This window comes from Alnus glutinosa, chromosome 12 (genome assembly GCF_958979055.1).
Source record: "Alnus glutinosa chromosome 12, dhAlnGlut1.1, whole genome shotgun sequence".
NCBI classification, from domain to species: domain Eukaryota; kingdom Viridiplantae; phylum Streptophyta; class Magnoliopsida; order Fagales; family Betulaceae; genus Alnus; species Alnus glutinosa.
Genome location: NC_084897.1, coordinates 17,870,338 through 17,889,050, shown reverse-complemented (window position 1 = coordinate 17,889,050; position 18,713 = coordinate 17,870,338). Strand labels below are relative to the sequence as shown.

The window sequence follows — 18,713 nt, the reverse complement described above, 5'->3', positions numbered from 1 at the left end:
ACATAAAATGTTTTCCGTCATAAAATATTTTTGATGAAATCATTTTTTTTTTTAAAAATGATTTTCCTGAAAATATTTTCCAACGTTTGGCTCATACAAAAAAATTATCAACGGCGTAAAACAGAATCTGGCAACCATCGTTGGAATCAGGCAACGTCTGACCACCGTCGCCAAATTCCGGCCAAACTGGCCCGAATATTGTCAGCTAGAATCCAGCAACATCGCCGAATTCCTGCAGAAATTTTCAAATTTGGGCCAAACTGGTTCGATTCCAGCTAGTTTGGCCGGAATTTTGTTTGTCGAAATCCAACTATACTAGCTGGATTCCGGATTCCGGCGATACTAGCCACATTCTCGCAATCCGATACTAAAATTCGAGAATCTTCAGAGGTAGAGTCGAGTTACTGATGAGAATGCAAAATGTCATATTTTTCGCCCTTAATGTTTAGTCTTTTATACTTATTTGGTGCCTAAATGTACTCAATATTCTTTTATTTTGATTTATGATGCAAATGGAGGCGTTAAATGTAAAACAAAGCTAATTGGACGATTTTGGACAGTTTCAACATTGCTTCATAATCTGGAAATAATTCTCTCATTCGAGCTCCGATTGAGATGATTCAAGATGCTATAGAACACCAAGAAAAATCTCTACAACTTTCATGTTTTGAGTTTTGAGAGATACTGACTGAATCAAGGTCGAAATCGGGCTTGAAGTTGACGTTCTAATACGCTGTCTATTTGCAGAAGTTTTCAAATCTGGTGCACGAAAGTCTAGCTGAAAATACCACATTCCTAGTTATATTAGGACTTTATTTTATTTTTAATATTTTCCTTAATTATTTAGATTTGGATATTGTTATTTTAGGATAAGATTTATAATTTCTTTAGGAGATAAAATATAAGATTTAGAAAAGATAAGATTTATAATATTTTTAGGAGATTTTCTAGGCTTCTAATATGAGGATAAACGTGTATAAAGTGGGAGAATCATCATACTATAAAAAATCATCATCTTCTCTCTTCTCTAACTTCTCCTTTGAGTTTTAATCATGGCCCTGCGCGGCTAAACTTTTATAATTGGTTGAAGGAAACGAAAGCTTCGGAATCAATAAAACTGTAAGATCCAATTTGTTTTTATTATTCAATTTATGCTTTGAGTATTAGATGTTCTTCTGTGTCTATTTTTCATGATTGTCTCGTTTAATTACTAGGAGGCCTACTAGTTTATTATTCGTTGCAATCTACTGCTGGGTTAGATATCAAATCTATAATTGTTTGATCCCTCTAATTTGTGAAACAACTGAGATTTAATAATTTGCTGCGTCAGAAATTATTAGATCTTAGGAAGAACGCCCGACGAAATTAAATGCAATCGTTTGTGCTTGTGTTGTTTTACTTCATCGATCTCTCTAATTCTTAAAGCTACTACTAGATTAAACCTTTAGCGCTTGTCTTGAGTTGTTTAATAGTTAGGGTTAATTAGAGCCCCTGTCTTCTAATTAACTGCGACTAAGGAGAGATAGGAAAATAGTTCCAACGGTGTGGAGGATGTGCAGTTAATTAGAAGACAAGCACTCCAATTAACCCTAACTACTAAACAATCCAAGACAAGAGTTAAATGTTATATCTAGTAGCAGCCTTAAGAATTTGAGAGATCGATGAAGCGAAACAACACAAGCACAAGCGGTTGCATTTAATTTTGTCAGGCGTTCTTCTTAAGATCTAATAATTTATGACGCAGCAAATTATTAAATCTTAGTTGCTTCACAAATTAGAGGGATCAAACAATTACAGATTTGATATCTAACCCAGCAGTAGATTGCAACGAATAATAAATTAGTAGGCCTCCTAGTAATTAAGCGAGACAATCATGAAAATAGACACAAAGAACATCTGATACTCAAAACATAAATTGAACAATAAAAACAAATTAGATCTTACAGTTTTATTGATTCCGAGGCTTCCGTTTCCTTCGACCAATTATGAAAGTTTAGCTGTGCAGGGCCATGATTAAAACTCAAATGAGAAGTTAGAGAAGAGGGAAGATGATAATTTTTTTATAGTCTGATGATTCTCCCACTTTATACACGTTCATCCCCCATATTAGAAGCCTACAAAATCTCTTAAAAATATTATAAATCTTATATGCTAAAGATATTCTAAATCTTATCTCTTATCTCATAAAGATATTCTAAATCTTATCCTAAAATAACAATATCCAAATCTGACTAATTAAGAAAAATATTAAAAATAAAATAAAGTCCTAATATAACTAGGAATGTGGTATTTTCAACTGGACTTTCGTGCACTAGATCTGAAAACTTCCGCAAATAGACCGCGTATTAGAATGTCAACTTCAAGCTCGACTTCGACCTTGATTCAGTCAGTACCTCTCAAAACTCAAAACATGAAAGTTGTATAGCTTTTTCTTGGTGTTCCATAGCATCTTGAATCATCTCAATCGGAGCTCGGATGAGAGAGTTATTCCCAGATTACGAAGCGATGTCGAAACTGTTCAAAATCGTCCAATTAGTTTTGTTTTGCATTTAACACCCCTCATCTGCATCCTAAATCAAAATAAAAGAATAATGAGTACATTTAAGCACCAAATAAATATAAAAGACTAAACATTAAGGATTTCGACCTTGATGCAGTCAGTTTCTCTCAAAACTCAAAACATGAAAGTTGTAGAGCTTTTTCTTGGTGTTCCATAGCATCTTGAATCATCTCAATCGGAGCTCGGATGAGAGAGTTATTTCCAGATTACAAAACGATGTCGAAACTGTCCAAAATCGTCCAATTAGCTTTGTTTAGCATTTAACGCCTCCATTTGCGTCCTAAATCAAAATAAAAGAATAATGAGTACATTTAGGCACCAAATAAGTATAAAAGACTAAACATTAAGGAAGAAAAATATGACATTTTGCATTCTCATCAGTTACCAACAAACTCCAATATCCGGCAGTGGCGGATTCCCACAAACATACATGCAAGAATGAAGAGTTTAAATCCAGAAAACGATTTACAGTTTTCAAAACCGTAAATGGTTTACCAAAAATTAAAGAAGATTTTACGGTCAAACTGAAAATGATTTCCATTGACCATTATTTTCACCCCCACCAAACACCGAAAAATGCCAAAAACATTTTCAAAAAAATATTTTACACCGAAGCAAATGGAACAGTAGTGTTCATAATCATCCTTTACGCATCTAGATGGAATTTTTGTAGAACACCGATGCTTTAGTAAATTACAATAGCAATGAGCAAGTAGTAGTTCGACTAGGCCCAATCTTGGATAGCTCACACTATTAAAGACGTTATGTTTAGGGGTGTACAAGCGGTACGGTTAATAACCGTAAATAACCAATAACCGGCAATAACCGCTAACCGGGAAAACCGGATAACCGGGCACCCGGTTGCAGTTACCGGTTATTACTCTTTAAAAAACTGGTTAATAACCGAGTAACTGCAACCGGTTTTTATTTTATATATATATATATATTATAATTTATAATACACTAATATATATTATATAATTTATAAATTATACTACACTAAGTCAGTAAGTCTGTAACTCTGTAAGTCACTGACTACTCACTAACTAGTAAGTAGTAACTAATACTCTAATCGACTAAGAGCACTAGTAGCAGATGCCCTATAAGTAGTACTATTCCCTAAAATAGGAAAAATTTGAAAAAAGTCACTAAAAATCATTCCACAACAGATACCCTATTTTAGAGGGTCACCCTTGGGAAGCTACAGTGCTTCCCAACATGTTATTTTAATAAAAAAAAAAATCTCTCTCTCTCCTCTCTCCTCTCTCCTTCACGCGTCCTTTTCAGTTTTCACCCTCCTCCTTTCTTTCCATTCTCCTTCCTTTCCCAACCAGAACCAGCCCCAATTCTGCATTGAACAGCACTCAACAGCCCCAACTCACTAGCATCAAGCACTCAACAGCCCCATCCCTCCATCAACAACCCTAACCCTCTATCAACAACCAGAAAAGAAACGCTCAGAAACCAAATCGACGTGGGTGAGATTGGGGAAGCGGAAAAGCAAGCGTGGTGGAATGTCACGTCCTCGCCTTCGTCCTCGCCGCGGTTCCGCTACGGGCAGAGAAAGACTAGCGGTGGCAGAGCGTGGTGAAGAGGATGGTGGTCGTGTTTGTTCCTCACTGATGGCATCTCCATCAACTTCAACGCCCAGTTCCTCGACGACGACGAAACCCTCGATTTGGCAGAAGATGCTTCAACCGTTCAACGAAGATGATGGAGAGGTAGAGGGCGGCGTTGGTAGGGAAAGGAGAAGGAGAAAAAGGAAAAAAAAAAAAAAAAAGGAGGAGAAATAATGATGAGCCGATGCTTTTGGAAAGTTAAAAAAAAAAAAGAAAAAAGAAGAAGAAGATAAAAAAAGTAAAAGATAAAAAAATGTTATTTTAATATATAGGGAAAAATAAAGGGAAGTTATTGTGGGGTGTTTTTGTATTGGGAAAAAAAAAGTGGTTTGATTCCCTAAATTTTCCTTAAATTAGGGAAAATGGTTGGGAGTCTGCTGCTAGTGCTCTAATAGTCTAAAACAATAAAAAAATTATTGCATTACAGTGAATCAGTGATTCATTAATTACACAACACACCTCACCTCAGTACACAGTACACACACGTTCAGCACTTCAGCCTCAGCCCTAATTCTTTCTTCACTTATCTTTTTCACAGTTCGCACTTCACACGCCGTCACTCGAGCAGACAAGCAGCCTTCTTCAGTTCTTCTTTCCTTCTTCTTTCTTCTTCTCTTCCCCACGCCGTCGTCGACGACTCCCACTGTGGGTTTGTAATTTGCTAAAAAAAATTAAAAATTGTAACAATAAAAGAAAACCGGTTATCTGGTTAATAACCGGTTTAAAATAACCGGATAATCGGCGGTTAGTAAAAACCGCAACCGGTAGGCCGGTTGCGGTTGCGATTGTTAAAATAAGCATAACCAGGGACCCCGATTGCGGTAACGGTTATGAACAAATAACTGCTACCGTAGCCGCTTGTACACCCCTAGTTATATCGTGATCACTATCCATACATGGCTGAGTTGGCCGGTCACTTATTTGGCCCATTGGATTCAAATGGCATAAACATAAATCTGGATCATAAGGTCACATGTGCCCACCATCCGTATTTGACGATCTACACTACTTATTTTCAATTAACATAATTATTACTTCACGAATAATCAATAAATTTTAATGCTTTTGAAACCATCGTTAATAAATGGTCAGCTCACCACATAATTTTGTATGAAAGACTACATAAAAGATTTCATAGTTTATCATAAAATAAAAATAAAATAAAAAATAAAAAATAAAAAACAAACGTGTTTAGATGATAAAACAATCCAGTTGTTCCGTAAGTGATTACTTACCTCAAATACTTCAATTGTTCCTTATAAATTCTAACTTTTCATTTTGCAAATCCAAATTCTATTATTAACCGAATAACTAAATACAAACCCTATAACACACTTAAATAAATTATAATTTAGGCATTTTAGATAGTGTTGATCGTTCCTGGCTGATTGGAACCGATTTTGAGCTATCTGTGATCAATCTTGGCTCAATCCAACATCCATTTAGAGTCTTCCTAAACCCCTAGCACTCAATATAATCAAAGCCAAACGTCCTAAAGAGGCTTACGACTCCAAAAAACAATAAAGAACACATCTAGATATCAATGTTTTAATTGAAGACGTTCTGGTTCGAATTTATACAAAGATCAGCTCCGACACAGTCTGGAAGATGTAGCCATTTTAAAAGTGCGTTTAAAAAAAATTACAATTTAAAAACGCAATATATATATATATATATATTAAAATTTTAGTTCCACGCCACGTGTAATGTGTTTCATTCAAAATAGGGAAATTGTATAAATACATCTCATATTCAAATCAACCATTGGATTTATGAGACCCATATTGAGTCCTACAAATTTAAGAAATGTTATTTCTCCAACTTTTGTCAAACTCTTATCCAATTCCTACAACTTTTTTTAAAAGAATCAACTATTGATTATGTAGGAACCACGTGTAGGAAAATAGATCCAATAGTTGGTTGAAAAAAAGTTGGATGAGAGTTGTCCAGGAGTTGGAGAAGTAGCAGGTCTCCACAAATTCAGTGGTGAATTTAAAATTTGGTTGTATTAAGATATGTGAAAGATATGTAGGGAATGTATGTGTATCATTTCCCAGCAAAAATATTAGTGGAATGCAATTATTAATTAATGTAATCGAAACTTCAATTTAATGTTTTGGTTTTCATCGCATCAATTAATCTCCGAGGAACAGTAAATGTGAGCGAAGTCTATTATATTAAGACAAACGTAAAGGCAATTGGTGTTAGGATGTGTTATTCCTATGTCACATTCCCCAACATCAATCCTACACCAAGACACATTGGGTGTAGGACCCATGTATATGAGACCCATATATATGGGACTCACATGCATGGGTCCCACACCCTATGTGTCTTGGTGTAGAGTAATGTGATGTAGAAAAATCATTTCGTATAATGGTGTTTATCCTACCCTATCTCATAGGCACCCTTAAGAACACCTACAACAATTTGGATCAGGGTTTTCTACAATTATCCATCAAAAGTGTAGAAAATTCGGACAGGTAATTGTGAAAGACCACTTATGGGACCCACCTAACTGAGTAAGTGGTTGGGCAACTCAATTTTTATTTGGTGAGGTGAGTCCCATAAATGTTTCCTTACAATGATCTACCCGAATTCTCTACATTTCGAGCAAATAATTTTAGACAATCTTAACTCTCCAAACATAAGTACTCCAATGTCCAGACAATGATTCTCTATTATTCTCAAATGACGTGAATTCAAGTTATTTTTTCATTGAACGATGTAAAAAAAAATGTTACTTATTAAAAATATGACATGTTACTAATGAGAATTAAATATATTTTTATTAGGTTATGATACTTTATGTTATAGAAAAGCTTTGAGCCAAAAAATATCTTTTAATTTAATGAAAAATAAGTGTTTCTTCAAAAGTAAAGAAAAAACTTTTTAGAATGGGGGAAAAAATTACATGCCTCTATAACATGCTACTTTTTTTATAGATAATATTTTTCAAACGTTTGATGTAAGAACGGTCTGAATTCACATAATTTTGGACTAAGAGGTGATTTACATGCATCAACCATAGTTGTTAAATTAACCTTAATTAACATGATTTTAAGTATTAAATTTCAAGACAAAACCTACTATTAATCACCTAGATTTGAGAAAAGAAACTTTACATTGTTTTAACCCTTAGTTTATGAAACTTTACATGCTATTGACCACCTAGATTTTGTAAAAATAACTTTACACTATATTATCTCTTGGATTTCAAGACAAGCTTGTACCAACCTTTAACTATTGGATTTCAAAGTATAGAACAATCCCATAACCATTTGGTTTCAAATACATGTCTATGGGTTGATCGAAGAGCTTTTTTTTGTTTTTTCTTTTTTTCTTTATGGGATCTTGCACCCCATTTTCTTTTATTTGGCACCCCCTCCCTAATCACACGGCAGCCCCTTCTCCCCCTCATTCTCCCATTTTTTCATCTCCTCTCAAGTCCTCACTCAACCAGTCCAAATACCCATGCCTCCATGAATTCAAAACACTTATTACAACCTACTATTCCATAATATAATGCACTACTTGGCAAGGAGAGAGCTTCATCAAGTCCTTTTCCACAAAAATCACATCATTGTAATTAACTCATACATTTCTCTCTTTCAAAATATTCATTGTATGATATACTTAAAATGTTTTATGGAAGTTTTATTTAAATGTTCCAAGACCCATTTGAACACATGAAAAAATGATTTTGTTGTTATTACTAAATCGGCAAATAATTTCATGTAGCATTAATTCTATGGAAATTCATGAGATTATGTACTAACCCATTCTATGGAAAACATGTATATTATGCTTAAACCTAAATGTGATATTTTTACATAAGTATTGAAAGAAACCCTTGTGAGCCATAAAAGTATGACTATGATGCTTTTATTAAATGAGCATATGTTTTGTTAGGTTGCCAAAAGTAAGTGTTCATGAACCCCACAATTTTTTTAATAAAAACTTGTGAAGTCATTTAGTAACCAAAATGTATGATTTTGTAAGAGAAAGTAATCCTTACACAACATTTACACAACACACTCACACGTGGGTCCCACCCCATGTGAGTGTGTAGAGTAAATGTTGTGTAAATTTTGTTATGTAAATATCATTTCCTTTTTGTAAGATGAGAGTTTTATAACCTAAAAATTACTTAAGTTATGTTTAATTACAAAATACATTTCTTTCTTTGTAGAAAATATTTGTTCTTAAAATGAAAACTTCATGATGACTATTTAATAATGTTCTTCAAGAAAATTGCCTAGGATCTCATTCCAAAAGTCCATAGTTGTAAAATGACTATTAAAATAAACCTTACAGAAATTGCCTAGAAATTATAGGGTTTATCCATTACCTTATTTCTAAGAATAAAACTTCTCTAATAATAGGGAGACATATCAGAAATGTTATATAAGTTGGGATCGATTTTTAATATGCATTTGTGTTCTTAGCATAGGACTAACTTAGTTTAACCTTATTGTTCAGGTTTTAAAAGTTGTTGCATACCTTTTAGTGCAGTATCGAGGTAAGTGATACTCTTTGCCCTTTCTAAGTGCATTTCAATTTAAGTAATTACACTTTTATATTATGCACCTTATGGTAAAATTTCCTTTAGTGTTTTAATTATCATGAAAAGTATTGTTTTATACTAGCATAAGTAGTAATTTCTATCTTTTGTGAATTTATTTAATTCTCAATAATTATGATAACATGTTTTGCCTTAAAATGTTTGAATGTTACACATTCATGTTTTTAAATGTTACCACATGATCAATTTAAAAACTCAAAGTACCAAAACGTTTTACAACTAAGTTGTAACTCAAACATGGGTACAAATGTTCATTTATGAAATGAGGTTTCCAAAATTCAGGAAAGTTTATATTTTAATAAATTTTCTAAATTAAGAAAAGTTTTAGGGAAAAGTACACATAACCCCTTCAAACTACCATCTCATTGTTAATGTACCCCCAAACTACCAATTGTGTCAATGTCCCCCCCTAAACTACCCAAAAATGTCAATGTCCCCCTAATGACAAAAATGCCCTTCATAAAATCATTAAAATAAAATAAAAACTAAAAAAAATTATTAAAAAAATATAAAATAACAAAAATTTATTCCAAAAAAAAATAAAAAAATTAAAACTGCTTTTTATTTTTATTTTAAAAAAAATTGTTCTTTTCGTTTTTTTAATTTAATAAAAACTGGTTTTTTTTTTCATTTGTTTTATTTTTTTAAAAAAATAAAATAAAATAGATTTCAGTTATTTTTGTTTTTTCGTTTTTTTTCTTTAAAAAAAAATTGTTCTTTTTCGTTTTTTAATTTAATAAAAACTGGCTTTTCTTTTTCTTTTTCTTTTTTTCATTTGTTTTTTTTTTTAAAAAAAAATAAATAAATAAATTTCAGTTATTTTTTGTTTGGTTTTTTTAAAAAATAAAAAAAATCTTTTTTTTTTTTATTTAATTTTTTAAAATAATTTTTTATTTAATTTTTTAATTTTTTAGTTTTAGTTTTAATTTTTTGAATTTATGAGGACATTTTTGTCTTATTTAAAAAAAATTAAAGTCATTTTTGTCTTTTTGTTGGTCTTAGGGGGGCATTGACATTTTTTAGTAGTTTGGAGGGTACATTGACAATTGAGTGGTAGTTTGAAGGGGTTATGTGTACTTTTCCCAAAGTTTTATATAAGAAAATGATACTCCTCTACACATGCTAAGTTTTGTGCATATTAATATTTTTTGAGAGAACTTCACTTTAGGGTACCAAATTATCGGCTTATTTGACTTAAGGGTACTGAACTTCAAAACGTTTCAAACTAGAATATCCAATTTTTAAAACGTCTCAATAATAAGTATTCCGTTAGGATTTGCCATTAAATCATGCCAAAATTTCAAAAATACCCCGTGTTTATTTTTTAAAGAAGTTTTATAAAATTTTTTAAAGATTCCGGCATTGGTATTTTTTCAAATTCTGTTAAATTCTGACAAAAACCTAAATCTTAACAATTTTTTTCTTTTTTTTTTTTCCCTCTAAAAAAATGAAGGGCATTTTAGAAATTTTAGCAAAATTTAATAGCAAATCTTAACGGAATATGTGTTATTAAGATGTTTTGAAAATTTGATACCCTGATTTGAGACGTTTTGAAGGTTAGTACTCTTAAGTCAAATAGGCTGATAGTTCAGTACCCTTAAGTGAAATTCTCTCATATTTTTTTAAATCACGTGGCTTGCCACGTCACTCGGTGTGAATACTGTTCATTCCGTGTTGAGTATAACATTACTCTTTGTTACAAACCAATCAAACGAATCTCACTCCCTTTCATTGGTTTCCAACCGCCTCTGATTCTGAAACAATTACCCATAATGGAAAGAAACCATAACAATGGAGCAAAACAATGCTTCCATAATACAAAAGAAAATAAAAGCTCTTCCCCCCTCATGTTGCTTGGTTCTTGGTCCCTGTAATCCAGGTAAGTCTGGAAAAGCTCGAGCCTAGCTTCCATGGTTGGTTAGAGATGGTTTAGGCTAACCCCATCACACGCAACACAAATAAAACCAAAGAATATATCCATACTTTTTGAGTTTCTTGATCATCAGCCTCCCCTGTTTTCCTGTACGCCGAACTGCGTGCAATCTCCCAGTTTCTTTCTCCATAGCCATGCACTCCAATACCCATAATTTCCTTTTTCTTGTTTGTCTACCTTTCCTCTTGAATTCACTCCATGCAGTATGGAGCGAGGAGACGGACTCATTGGTCTTGAGCTCCGGTAATGTCGGCACCGACATAGATGGAAGGCATTGGGATGCAGATTCAAAGTACCTTGATGCAGAAAATTCAGTTATCTCCACCGCCGCATTCCAAGATCCGTCACTTTCCGATGTGATTCCATACATGACAGCAAGAATTTTCCCATCCGAGGCGACGTACAAGTTCCCAGTGAAGTTATATAAGCGTTACTGGCTTAGGCTCCATTTTTATCCGTCGGCCTACGGCAATTTCAATCCTGTAGACTCCTATTTCTCCGTTCTCGCGAATGGTCTCACGCTCTTGAAGAATTTCAGCGCTTCGATTACTTGTCAGGCCCGTTCACAAGCATACCTTGTGCGAGAATATTCCCTCGCGCCATTGGAATCGGATATTCTGACTGTCGTCTTCAGCCCTTCCGATAAGCATGCCGGGGCTTTTGCGTTTATCAATGGGATCGAGGTGATTCGAATGCCAGACTTGTTTGACGCTGCAACAGTGGTGGGGTCGCCTGAAGAATTTGATGTCATGAACTTGACGACGGAGACAATCTATAGATTGAATGTCGGAGGGCAGACTATTTCTCCGGCCAACGACTCCGGTCTTTCCCGGGCGTGGTACGACGACTTGCCGTATATACCTTACGCTGCATTGGGGGTCACCACTTCGGCTAGCCCAGAAGTTAAAATCGAATACCAAGGTATCGATAAATCACTATTTATTTTTTATTTTAAAAAAAAAGCGGATAAAAAATAATAAATTTAATTATTTAATGAAAAGTAATATTATTTAGTTTATTGTTATACGTAAGACTATCATAAGAAAAAATAAAAAAAATAAAAAAATTCAATAACTGATTTTCACTATCACTTCATCTACTTCTATGATAATAGTATAAAAATCTGCTAGACTCCATTTGTTTCGACGTAAAATATTTTTCATCATAATATGTTTTCAGTGAAAAATGATTTCACTGGAAATATTTTTCGCCGTTTGGTGCGTACAAAAAATCACAAATACTATATATATGTATATCTATTCAAGTGTATTAATATATAAAAATCAAATTTTTATTCACAACATAAAAATATTTAAAAAATTAACCTAAAATTTGAGTTTCAATCGGGTTTCGACGATGTCCCGACCAGGTCCCAACGACATCCTAATCAAGTCCCCGCGTTGTCCCGATCGGGTCTTGGCTGGGTCTCACGCGAAGTCCTAGTGGAGTCCTGATCGGGTGCCATCGATGTCCTGGCCGGGTCCTGATGGTGTCCCAGCTGAATCCTAATGAAGTCCCGGCAGGGTCCTGGCGAAGTCTCAGTGAGGTCCTGGTTGGTTCATGAAGGTATCCCAGGAATTTGAGAATGGAAAGTTCAAGTCAGAAAATGATTTATGAAATTTAAAAATAAAAATTATTTTCTAAAAACTAAATAAACTTTTTTTGTCAAACCAATAATATTTTCGGTTTGACTATTACTTTTGGTTGCAATAACATCGAAAAATACCAAAAAAAAAAAAAAATTCAAAAAATATTTTACATTAAAACAAATGGAGCGTAAATAACATTTATCTTTAATCAATACTTTAAAACTTCTTCTCACGTCGTTGAATATTTAATTGAAAATGAGTAGATTGGCAAAGCTTTTGTTCTGATACTATGTTAAAATTATCACTTATTCCACAAGCTTAGATTGATATAAAAAAAAAAAATAAAAAATTTAATCAATACTTTAACAGGTATCTCTAAATACATGGCTCCAGAAAATGTGTATAGAACGGGCAGATCAATGGGCGCAGTGAATAGTATGACACAGAGCTTTAACCTCACATGGGAGTTCAAGGTTGATCCAAAGTTTATGTATCTTGTAAGGTTACATTTCTGTGACTATTACAACACCGAACCAAATCAGCAGGTGTTTTCTATCTTCATCAACAATCAAACAGCAGAGGAAATGGCGGATGTGATTGAATGGAGTGGGGGGACTGCAGTGCCAACCTACAAAGACTACGTGACATACGTGAATGATATTGGGTGGGGAGATGATCAGACAGTACCGACGCTTTCGGTAAATCTGCATCCCTCAGACGCAACAAGGCCTCAGTTCTTAGACGCACTGCTCAATGGTCTTGAGATATTCAAGCTCGCTGACTCCGCCGGCAACTTGGCAGCTCCCAATCCTCACCCTTCACCTATGCCTGTCTTTTGAATTAAGCTTAATATATATATACTCTTTACTTAATTATCAAGGAATATCAACAATATATATATAGAACAATTAATTAATGCAAATGTTATTATATACTCTTTCCTACGTGGCACTAAGGAAGCCTATTTTTTAAAGAACAAGAAGCTATAGTAAGTTCAATTATTTATTTACCAAAATATTTGTTCAAAAAGATATATAATTAACTTATCCATCTTGCATTGTTATTATCATTTTTCGTTCGAGAAATGATTTTTTTATACCTTTTGTATATTTTTTATACATCTTGATCTTTTCTAAATTAACTATTGCATATGTAGAATTTTTTATAAATCAACCATTAGATTTGTAAGATATACAATAATTCACATGTGGGTCTTACAGATTTAATGATTAATTTTTTTAAAAAAATATATGAGAAATGTACAAAAAAAAAATATACATGTAACATATCTATTTCTGTTCTCTACATCAATTTTCAATTTTAATAGGCTATGAGCCAAATAGTCAATCCATGTAGAACAACCTCCATTCCGGCCTGCAAAAGTATTGTAAACTCTCTAAAACTCAAAAGGAAAAGAAATAAAAAATAAACCACCATGCGACCTAGAGAAAAGCGTTAATTGACCACATCTTGTGCTATTACCCTCAAAAATCATCTACTCTATATAAGCTACTCCTCATCCTCCTAAAGAGAAAGGGAATTAAGCGTCGTTACAAAATACAGCCTAAATCAGACAGAGGACGTGCAAGGGCATCAGACGCATAGAAGGCCATGATGATTTGGTAAAGCAGAAGTAGAGTAGAAGAGGAAGAAGTTCTAACTTTCTCAAACCCTCAACATCAAAAGCTCTTTTGGGGTTTTAGGTTTCAAAGAGATGGAAACCACGTTGAAGGTTGAAGGGCCAGTAGCCCCTAATCTCTAACTTGTCCCATAAAATTCTTTTAAAATTAACTTTTTAATTACTCTTCAAAAAGGGATAATTGTACCGTTGATCCCTGTGGTATACTATAATTATTTTTCACTCCCTATGGTTTAAAAAGTTCATGGGAAGTTCTTGTGGTTAGTAATAATTACAAATCGATCATTAGAGTCAAATTCCGTTAAAATTTTTAACGGATTCTGTCAAATGCCATGTCAGCATCACGCGTCGCCAATAAGATAGCGATACGTGTCCATCTTAATAAAAAAATATAAATTTATTAAAAAAAAATAAATATACTTATTATTATTATTATTATTATTATTATTTTTAAAAAAAAAAGAAAAAAAAAAAGGGGAAGCCAAGGGATGGCCAGCCACCCCAGCCAAAGGGGGTGGCGCGCGGCCACCCCCAATGGCATGGGGGTGGCCGGATCTAGGGGTGGCCAAGGCTTCCCTTTTTTCTTTTTTCTTTTTTTTTTTTTCTTTTTTTTTTTGTTTTGTTTTTTAAAAATAAGTTTATTTTTTTTTAATAAATATATATTTTTTTATTAAGATGGACACGTGTCGCCATCTTATTGGCGACGCGTAGTGCTGACATGGTATTTGACGGGATCTGTTAAAATATTTTACGAAATTTGACTCTAGGGATCGATTTGTAATTATAGCTAACCACAAGGATCTTCCATGAACTTTTTAAACTATAGGGAGTGAAAAATAATTATGGCATACCACAGGGACCAACAGTGCAATTATCCCATTTTTTTTTCTTACTCTGAACTTAAAAGTGTGTTTGATATTGCAATTTTGTAGATCAAAAGCATAATTTTAAATCAAATTGTAAAAAAATATATTATTTAAAAGTTTATTTTTAAAAAATTACAATTTAACGACACAATAAAAAAAATAAAAAATAAAAATACTAAAACCTATTATCGTAAAGACTATTGGGGTTTATCCTACATTAAAAAAATGTTATTTATTAAAAATATGACATGATATTAATGAGAATTAAATATATTTTCAATAGGTTATAGTGCTTTTTATGTCGTAGAAAAGCTTTGATCCAAAATTTGTCTTTTAATTTACTAAAAAAATAAGTGTTTCCTTAAAAATTAAAAGCGAAGAAAAAACTTTTTAAAATTAAAATTTATTTTAATTATCTCAATAACATGTCACTTTTTTACTAAAAAATATTTTCCAAACCGTTCGATATAAGAAACAACTTCGATTCACATAATTTCAGAGGGAGTGGATTATGATCCCCAATATCCCCATTCCAAGGAGAGCAATGCTAAAGATAGCCGATTGTTTTACTTGTAATAGAAATTCAAACCTTGTTACAAACCAATCAAACGAATCTCACTCCCTTTCATTGGTTTCCAACCGCCATTCATTCTGAAACAATTACCTGGAATGGAAAGAAACAAAATAACAATGGAGCAAATCAATGCTTCCAGAATACAAAAGAACACAAAAGCTCTTCCCCCCTCATCTTGCCTGGTTTTTGGTCCCTGTAATCCAGGTAAGTCTGGAAATGCTCGAGCCCTCCATGGTTGATTAGAGATGGCTTAGGCTAACCCCATCACACGCAACACAAAAAATAAAACCAAAAGAATCCATCCATGCTGTTTTGTGGGCGTACAGGAAAACTTCGTCTTTTCTCCTTTCTTGATCACCAGCCTCCCCTGTTTTCCTGTACGCCGAACTCCGTGAAATCTCCCACTTTCTTTCTCCTTAGCCATGCACGCCAATACCCATAATTTCCTTTTTCTTGTTTGTCTACCTTTCCTCTTGAATTCCCTCCATGTACGGAGCGGGGAGATAGACTCATTGGTCTTGAGCTCTGGTAATGGCGGCACCGACACAGATGGAAGGAAATGGGTTCCAGATTCTACGTACCTTGATGCAAAAAATTCAGTTACCTCCACCGCCCAGTTCCAAGATCCGTCACTTACCTCTGCGATTCCATACACGACAGCAAGGATTTTCCCATCCGAGGCGACGTACAAGTTCCCAGTGAAGTTAAATAAGCGTTACTGGCTTAGGCTCCATTTTTATCCGTCGGCCTACGGCAATTTCAATATGGCAGACTCCTATTTCTCAGTTGTCGCGAATACTCTCACGCTCTTGAACAATTTCAGCGCTTCGATTAATTGTCAGGCCCTTTCACAAGCATACCTTGTGCGGGAGTATTCCCTCGCGCCATCGGAATCGGAGACTCTGACTGTCGTCTTCAAGCCTTCCGATAAGCATGCCGGGGCTTTTGCGTTTGTCAATGGGATCGAGGTGATTCGAATGCCAGACTTGTTTGACGCTGCAGCATTGGTGGGGTCGCCTGAAGAATTTGATCTCAACAGCTTGACGACGGAGACCATGTATAGATTGAATGTCGGAGGGCAGTATATCTCTCCGGCCAACGACTCCGGTCTTTTCCGAGCGTGGTACGACGACTCACCGTATTTAGCCTACGCTGCATTGGGGGTCACCACTTCGGCTAGCCCAAAGACTAAGATCGAATATAGAGGTATCGTTAAATCATTATTTATTGTCAAAAGTTTAAAGTGATAAGAAATAATAAATTTAATAATTTAATTAATACTTTAACAGGTATGCCTGTATACATAGCTCCGGAAGAGGTTTATAGAACGAGCAGATCAATGGGCGTAGTCAAGAGTATCACAAAGAGTTTCAACCTCACATGGCAGTTCAAGGTTGATCCAAAGTTTATGTATCTTGTAAGGTTACATTTCTGTGACTATTCCAACAGCAAACTGAATCAGCTGGTGTTTTCTATCTTCATCAACAATCAAACAGCAGAGGCTATGGCGGATGTGATTGCATGGAGTGGGGGGAGAGCAGTGCCAACCTACAAAGATTACGTGACATATGTGAAAGAGGGGTTGGGAAATGAGAGACCGACGCTTTGGTTGGCAATTCATCCCTCAGAAGCAGCAAAGCCTCAGTTCTTAGACGCAATGCTCAACGGTCTAGAGATATTCAAGCTCGGTGACTCGGCTGGCAACTTGGCAGGTCCCAATCCTCAGCCTGTACGTTTGCCTGCCGTGGATGAGGTGGAGGCAAAGACTTTTGCTAAATCAAACGGCGACACAAAAGTTTTGGTGATCGGTGCAGCTGCTGGAGGAGCCGCAGCCATTGGCATTGTGGCTGCAATTGGTATCGTTCTACTCTACAATCGAAAGAGACGAATCCTTGGATCGGAATCACATGCTTCCCGCTGGCTACCAATCCATGGAAACTCCCAAACGACGACTACCACCAAATCAACCATCTCAGGGAAGAGTACTGCCAGCAGCGGAATCTCAGCGGCGGCTCAGGGACTGTGCCGCCACTTCTCGTTGGCGGAGATCAAACAAGCTACAAAGAACTTTGATGAGTCGAATGTCATCGGGGTTGGAGGCTTCGGGAAGGTGTATAAGGCAGTTATCGACGCAGCAGGGATTAAAGTGGCAATCAAGAGATCAAACCCATCTTCAGAACAAGGAGTTAATGAGTTCCAGACAGAAATTGAGATGCTTTCTAAGCTGAGACACAGGCATTTGGTGTCTCTGATAGGGTTCTGTGAGGAAGATAATGAGATGTGCTTGGTTTATGACTACATGGCGCGTGGGACTCTTAGGGAGCATATCTACAAGTGTAAACAGCCTCTTCCATGGAAGCAAAGATTGGAGATTTGCATTGGAGCTGCAAGGGGACTTCACTACCTTCACACAGGTACTGTAAAATTGCCACTTGTCTCAAAACCTTGAACTTATAAAAACAATGAACTTAATCATCTAATTTATGTTCTAACAGGTGCCCGGTACACCATTATCCATAGAGATGTTAAAACAACAAACATTCTCTTGGATGAGAATTGGGTTGCCAAGGTTTCAGATTTTGGGCTCTCCAAAACAGGACCAAATATGAACAATGGCCACGTTAGTACAGTGGTGAAGGGTAGCTTTGGTTACCTGGATCCTGAATACTTCAGGAGGCAACAGCTGACTGAGAAATCCGACATCTACTCATTTGGTGTTGTCCTTTTCGAGGTCTTGTCTGCAAGGCCTGCGCTCAATCCCAGCCTTCCAAAGGAGCAGGTTAGTCTTGCAGATTGGGCACTCCACTGCAAAAGAAAAGGAACACTGGAGGATATCATTGATCCTCATGTCAAGGGAAAGATCAATCCAGAATGCTTGAAGAAGTTTACAGACACAGCTGAAAAATGCTTGGCTGATGCTGGATTTGAGCGCCCTTCAATGGGTGATGTGTTGTGGAATCTTGAGTTTGCTCTCCAGTTGCAGGAAAATCTGCAGGATGGCTCAAGCCGTTCTTCGAGAGGCGGGGAAAGTGATGAGACCTCTGAAGAAAGCCTGAGAAACCGTAACATGGCAATGCATTACAGGAACCTTAACATTGGAAGTGAGTATGAAGGGAGTGATCAAGGATCCAGCGGAACCAGTGCAATCTTCTCGCAGATTGTCGATCCTAAAGGACGATAAGAAGGATGACAATGGAAGAAGCCATGGAATCCCAAAGGGGTTTACTTCGGAAGGGTGATGCTTTATTGTATGAATTATGTGTTGGGTTTGTTTTGTTTTTTACATTTTAGTATCAAATGTTGATCAGGCTATGAGAAAGAAAAAAGAAGAAAGTACAGCAACTTTGT

General features: G+C 35.3%; 2 protein-coding genes across 2 annotated transcripts; both read left to right on the top strand.

The window, feature by feature from the left end:
- Window positions 1–4,074: 4,074 nt before the first annotated feature.
- LOC133852606 (receptor-like protein kinase ANXUR2) lies at window positions 4,075–13,125 on the top strand. Its single transcript, XM_062289377.1, has 3 exons — window positions 4,075–4,297; window positions 10,902–11,618; window positions 12,680–13,125. The coding sequence occupies exons 1-3, from the start codon at window positions 4,075–4,077 to the stop codon at window positions 13,123–13,125; spliced, it is 1,386 nt and encodes a 461-aa protein (XP_062145361.1).
- Window positions 13,126–15,641: 2,516 nt separating this feature from the next.
- LOC133851788 (receptor-like protein kinase ANXUR2) lies at window positions 15,642–18,713 on the top strand. Its single transcript, XM_062288364.1, has 3 exons — window positions 15,642–16,571; window positions 16,655–17,779; window positions 17,861–18,713. The coding sequence occupies exons 1-3, from the start codon at window positions 15,788–15,790 to the stop codon at window positions 18,544–18,546; spliced, it is 2,595 nt and encodes an 864-aa protein (XP_062144348.1). The 5' UTR covers window positions 15,642–15,787; the 3' UTR covers window positions 18,547–18,713.

Bases quoted from the DNA above. Each gene is read 5' to 3' on its own strand.
- LOC133852606 (XM_062289377.1), top strand. From the start codon at position 4,075: ATGTCACGTCCTCGCCTTCGTCCTCGCCGCGGTTCCGCTACGGGCAGA. The intron at 4,298-10,901 runs GTAGGGAAAGGA...CACTCCATGCAG, and splicing joins AGAGGTAGAGGGCGGCGTTG to TATGGAGCGAGGAGACGGAC. The intron at 11,619-12,679 runs GTATCGATAAAT...ACATGGCTCCAG, and splicing joins AGTTAAAATCGAATACCAAG to AAAATGTGTATAGAACGGGC.
- LOC133851788 (XM_062288364.1), top strand. From the start codon at position 15,788: ATGCACGCCAATACCCATAATTTCCTTTTTCTTGTTTGTCTACCTTTC. The intron at 16,572-16,654 runs GTATCGTTAAAT...ATACTTTAACAG, and splicing joins GACTAAGATCGAATATAGAG to GTATGCCTGTATACATAGCT. The intron at 17,780-17,860 runs GTACTGTAAAAT...ATGTTCTAACAG, and splicing joins ACTTCACTACCTTCACACAG to GTGCCCGGTACACCATTATC.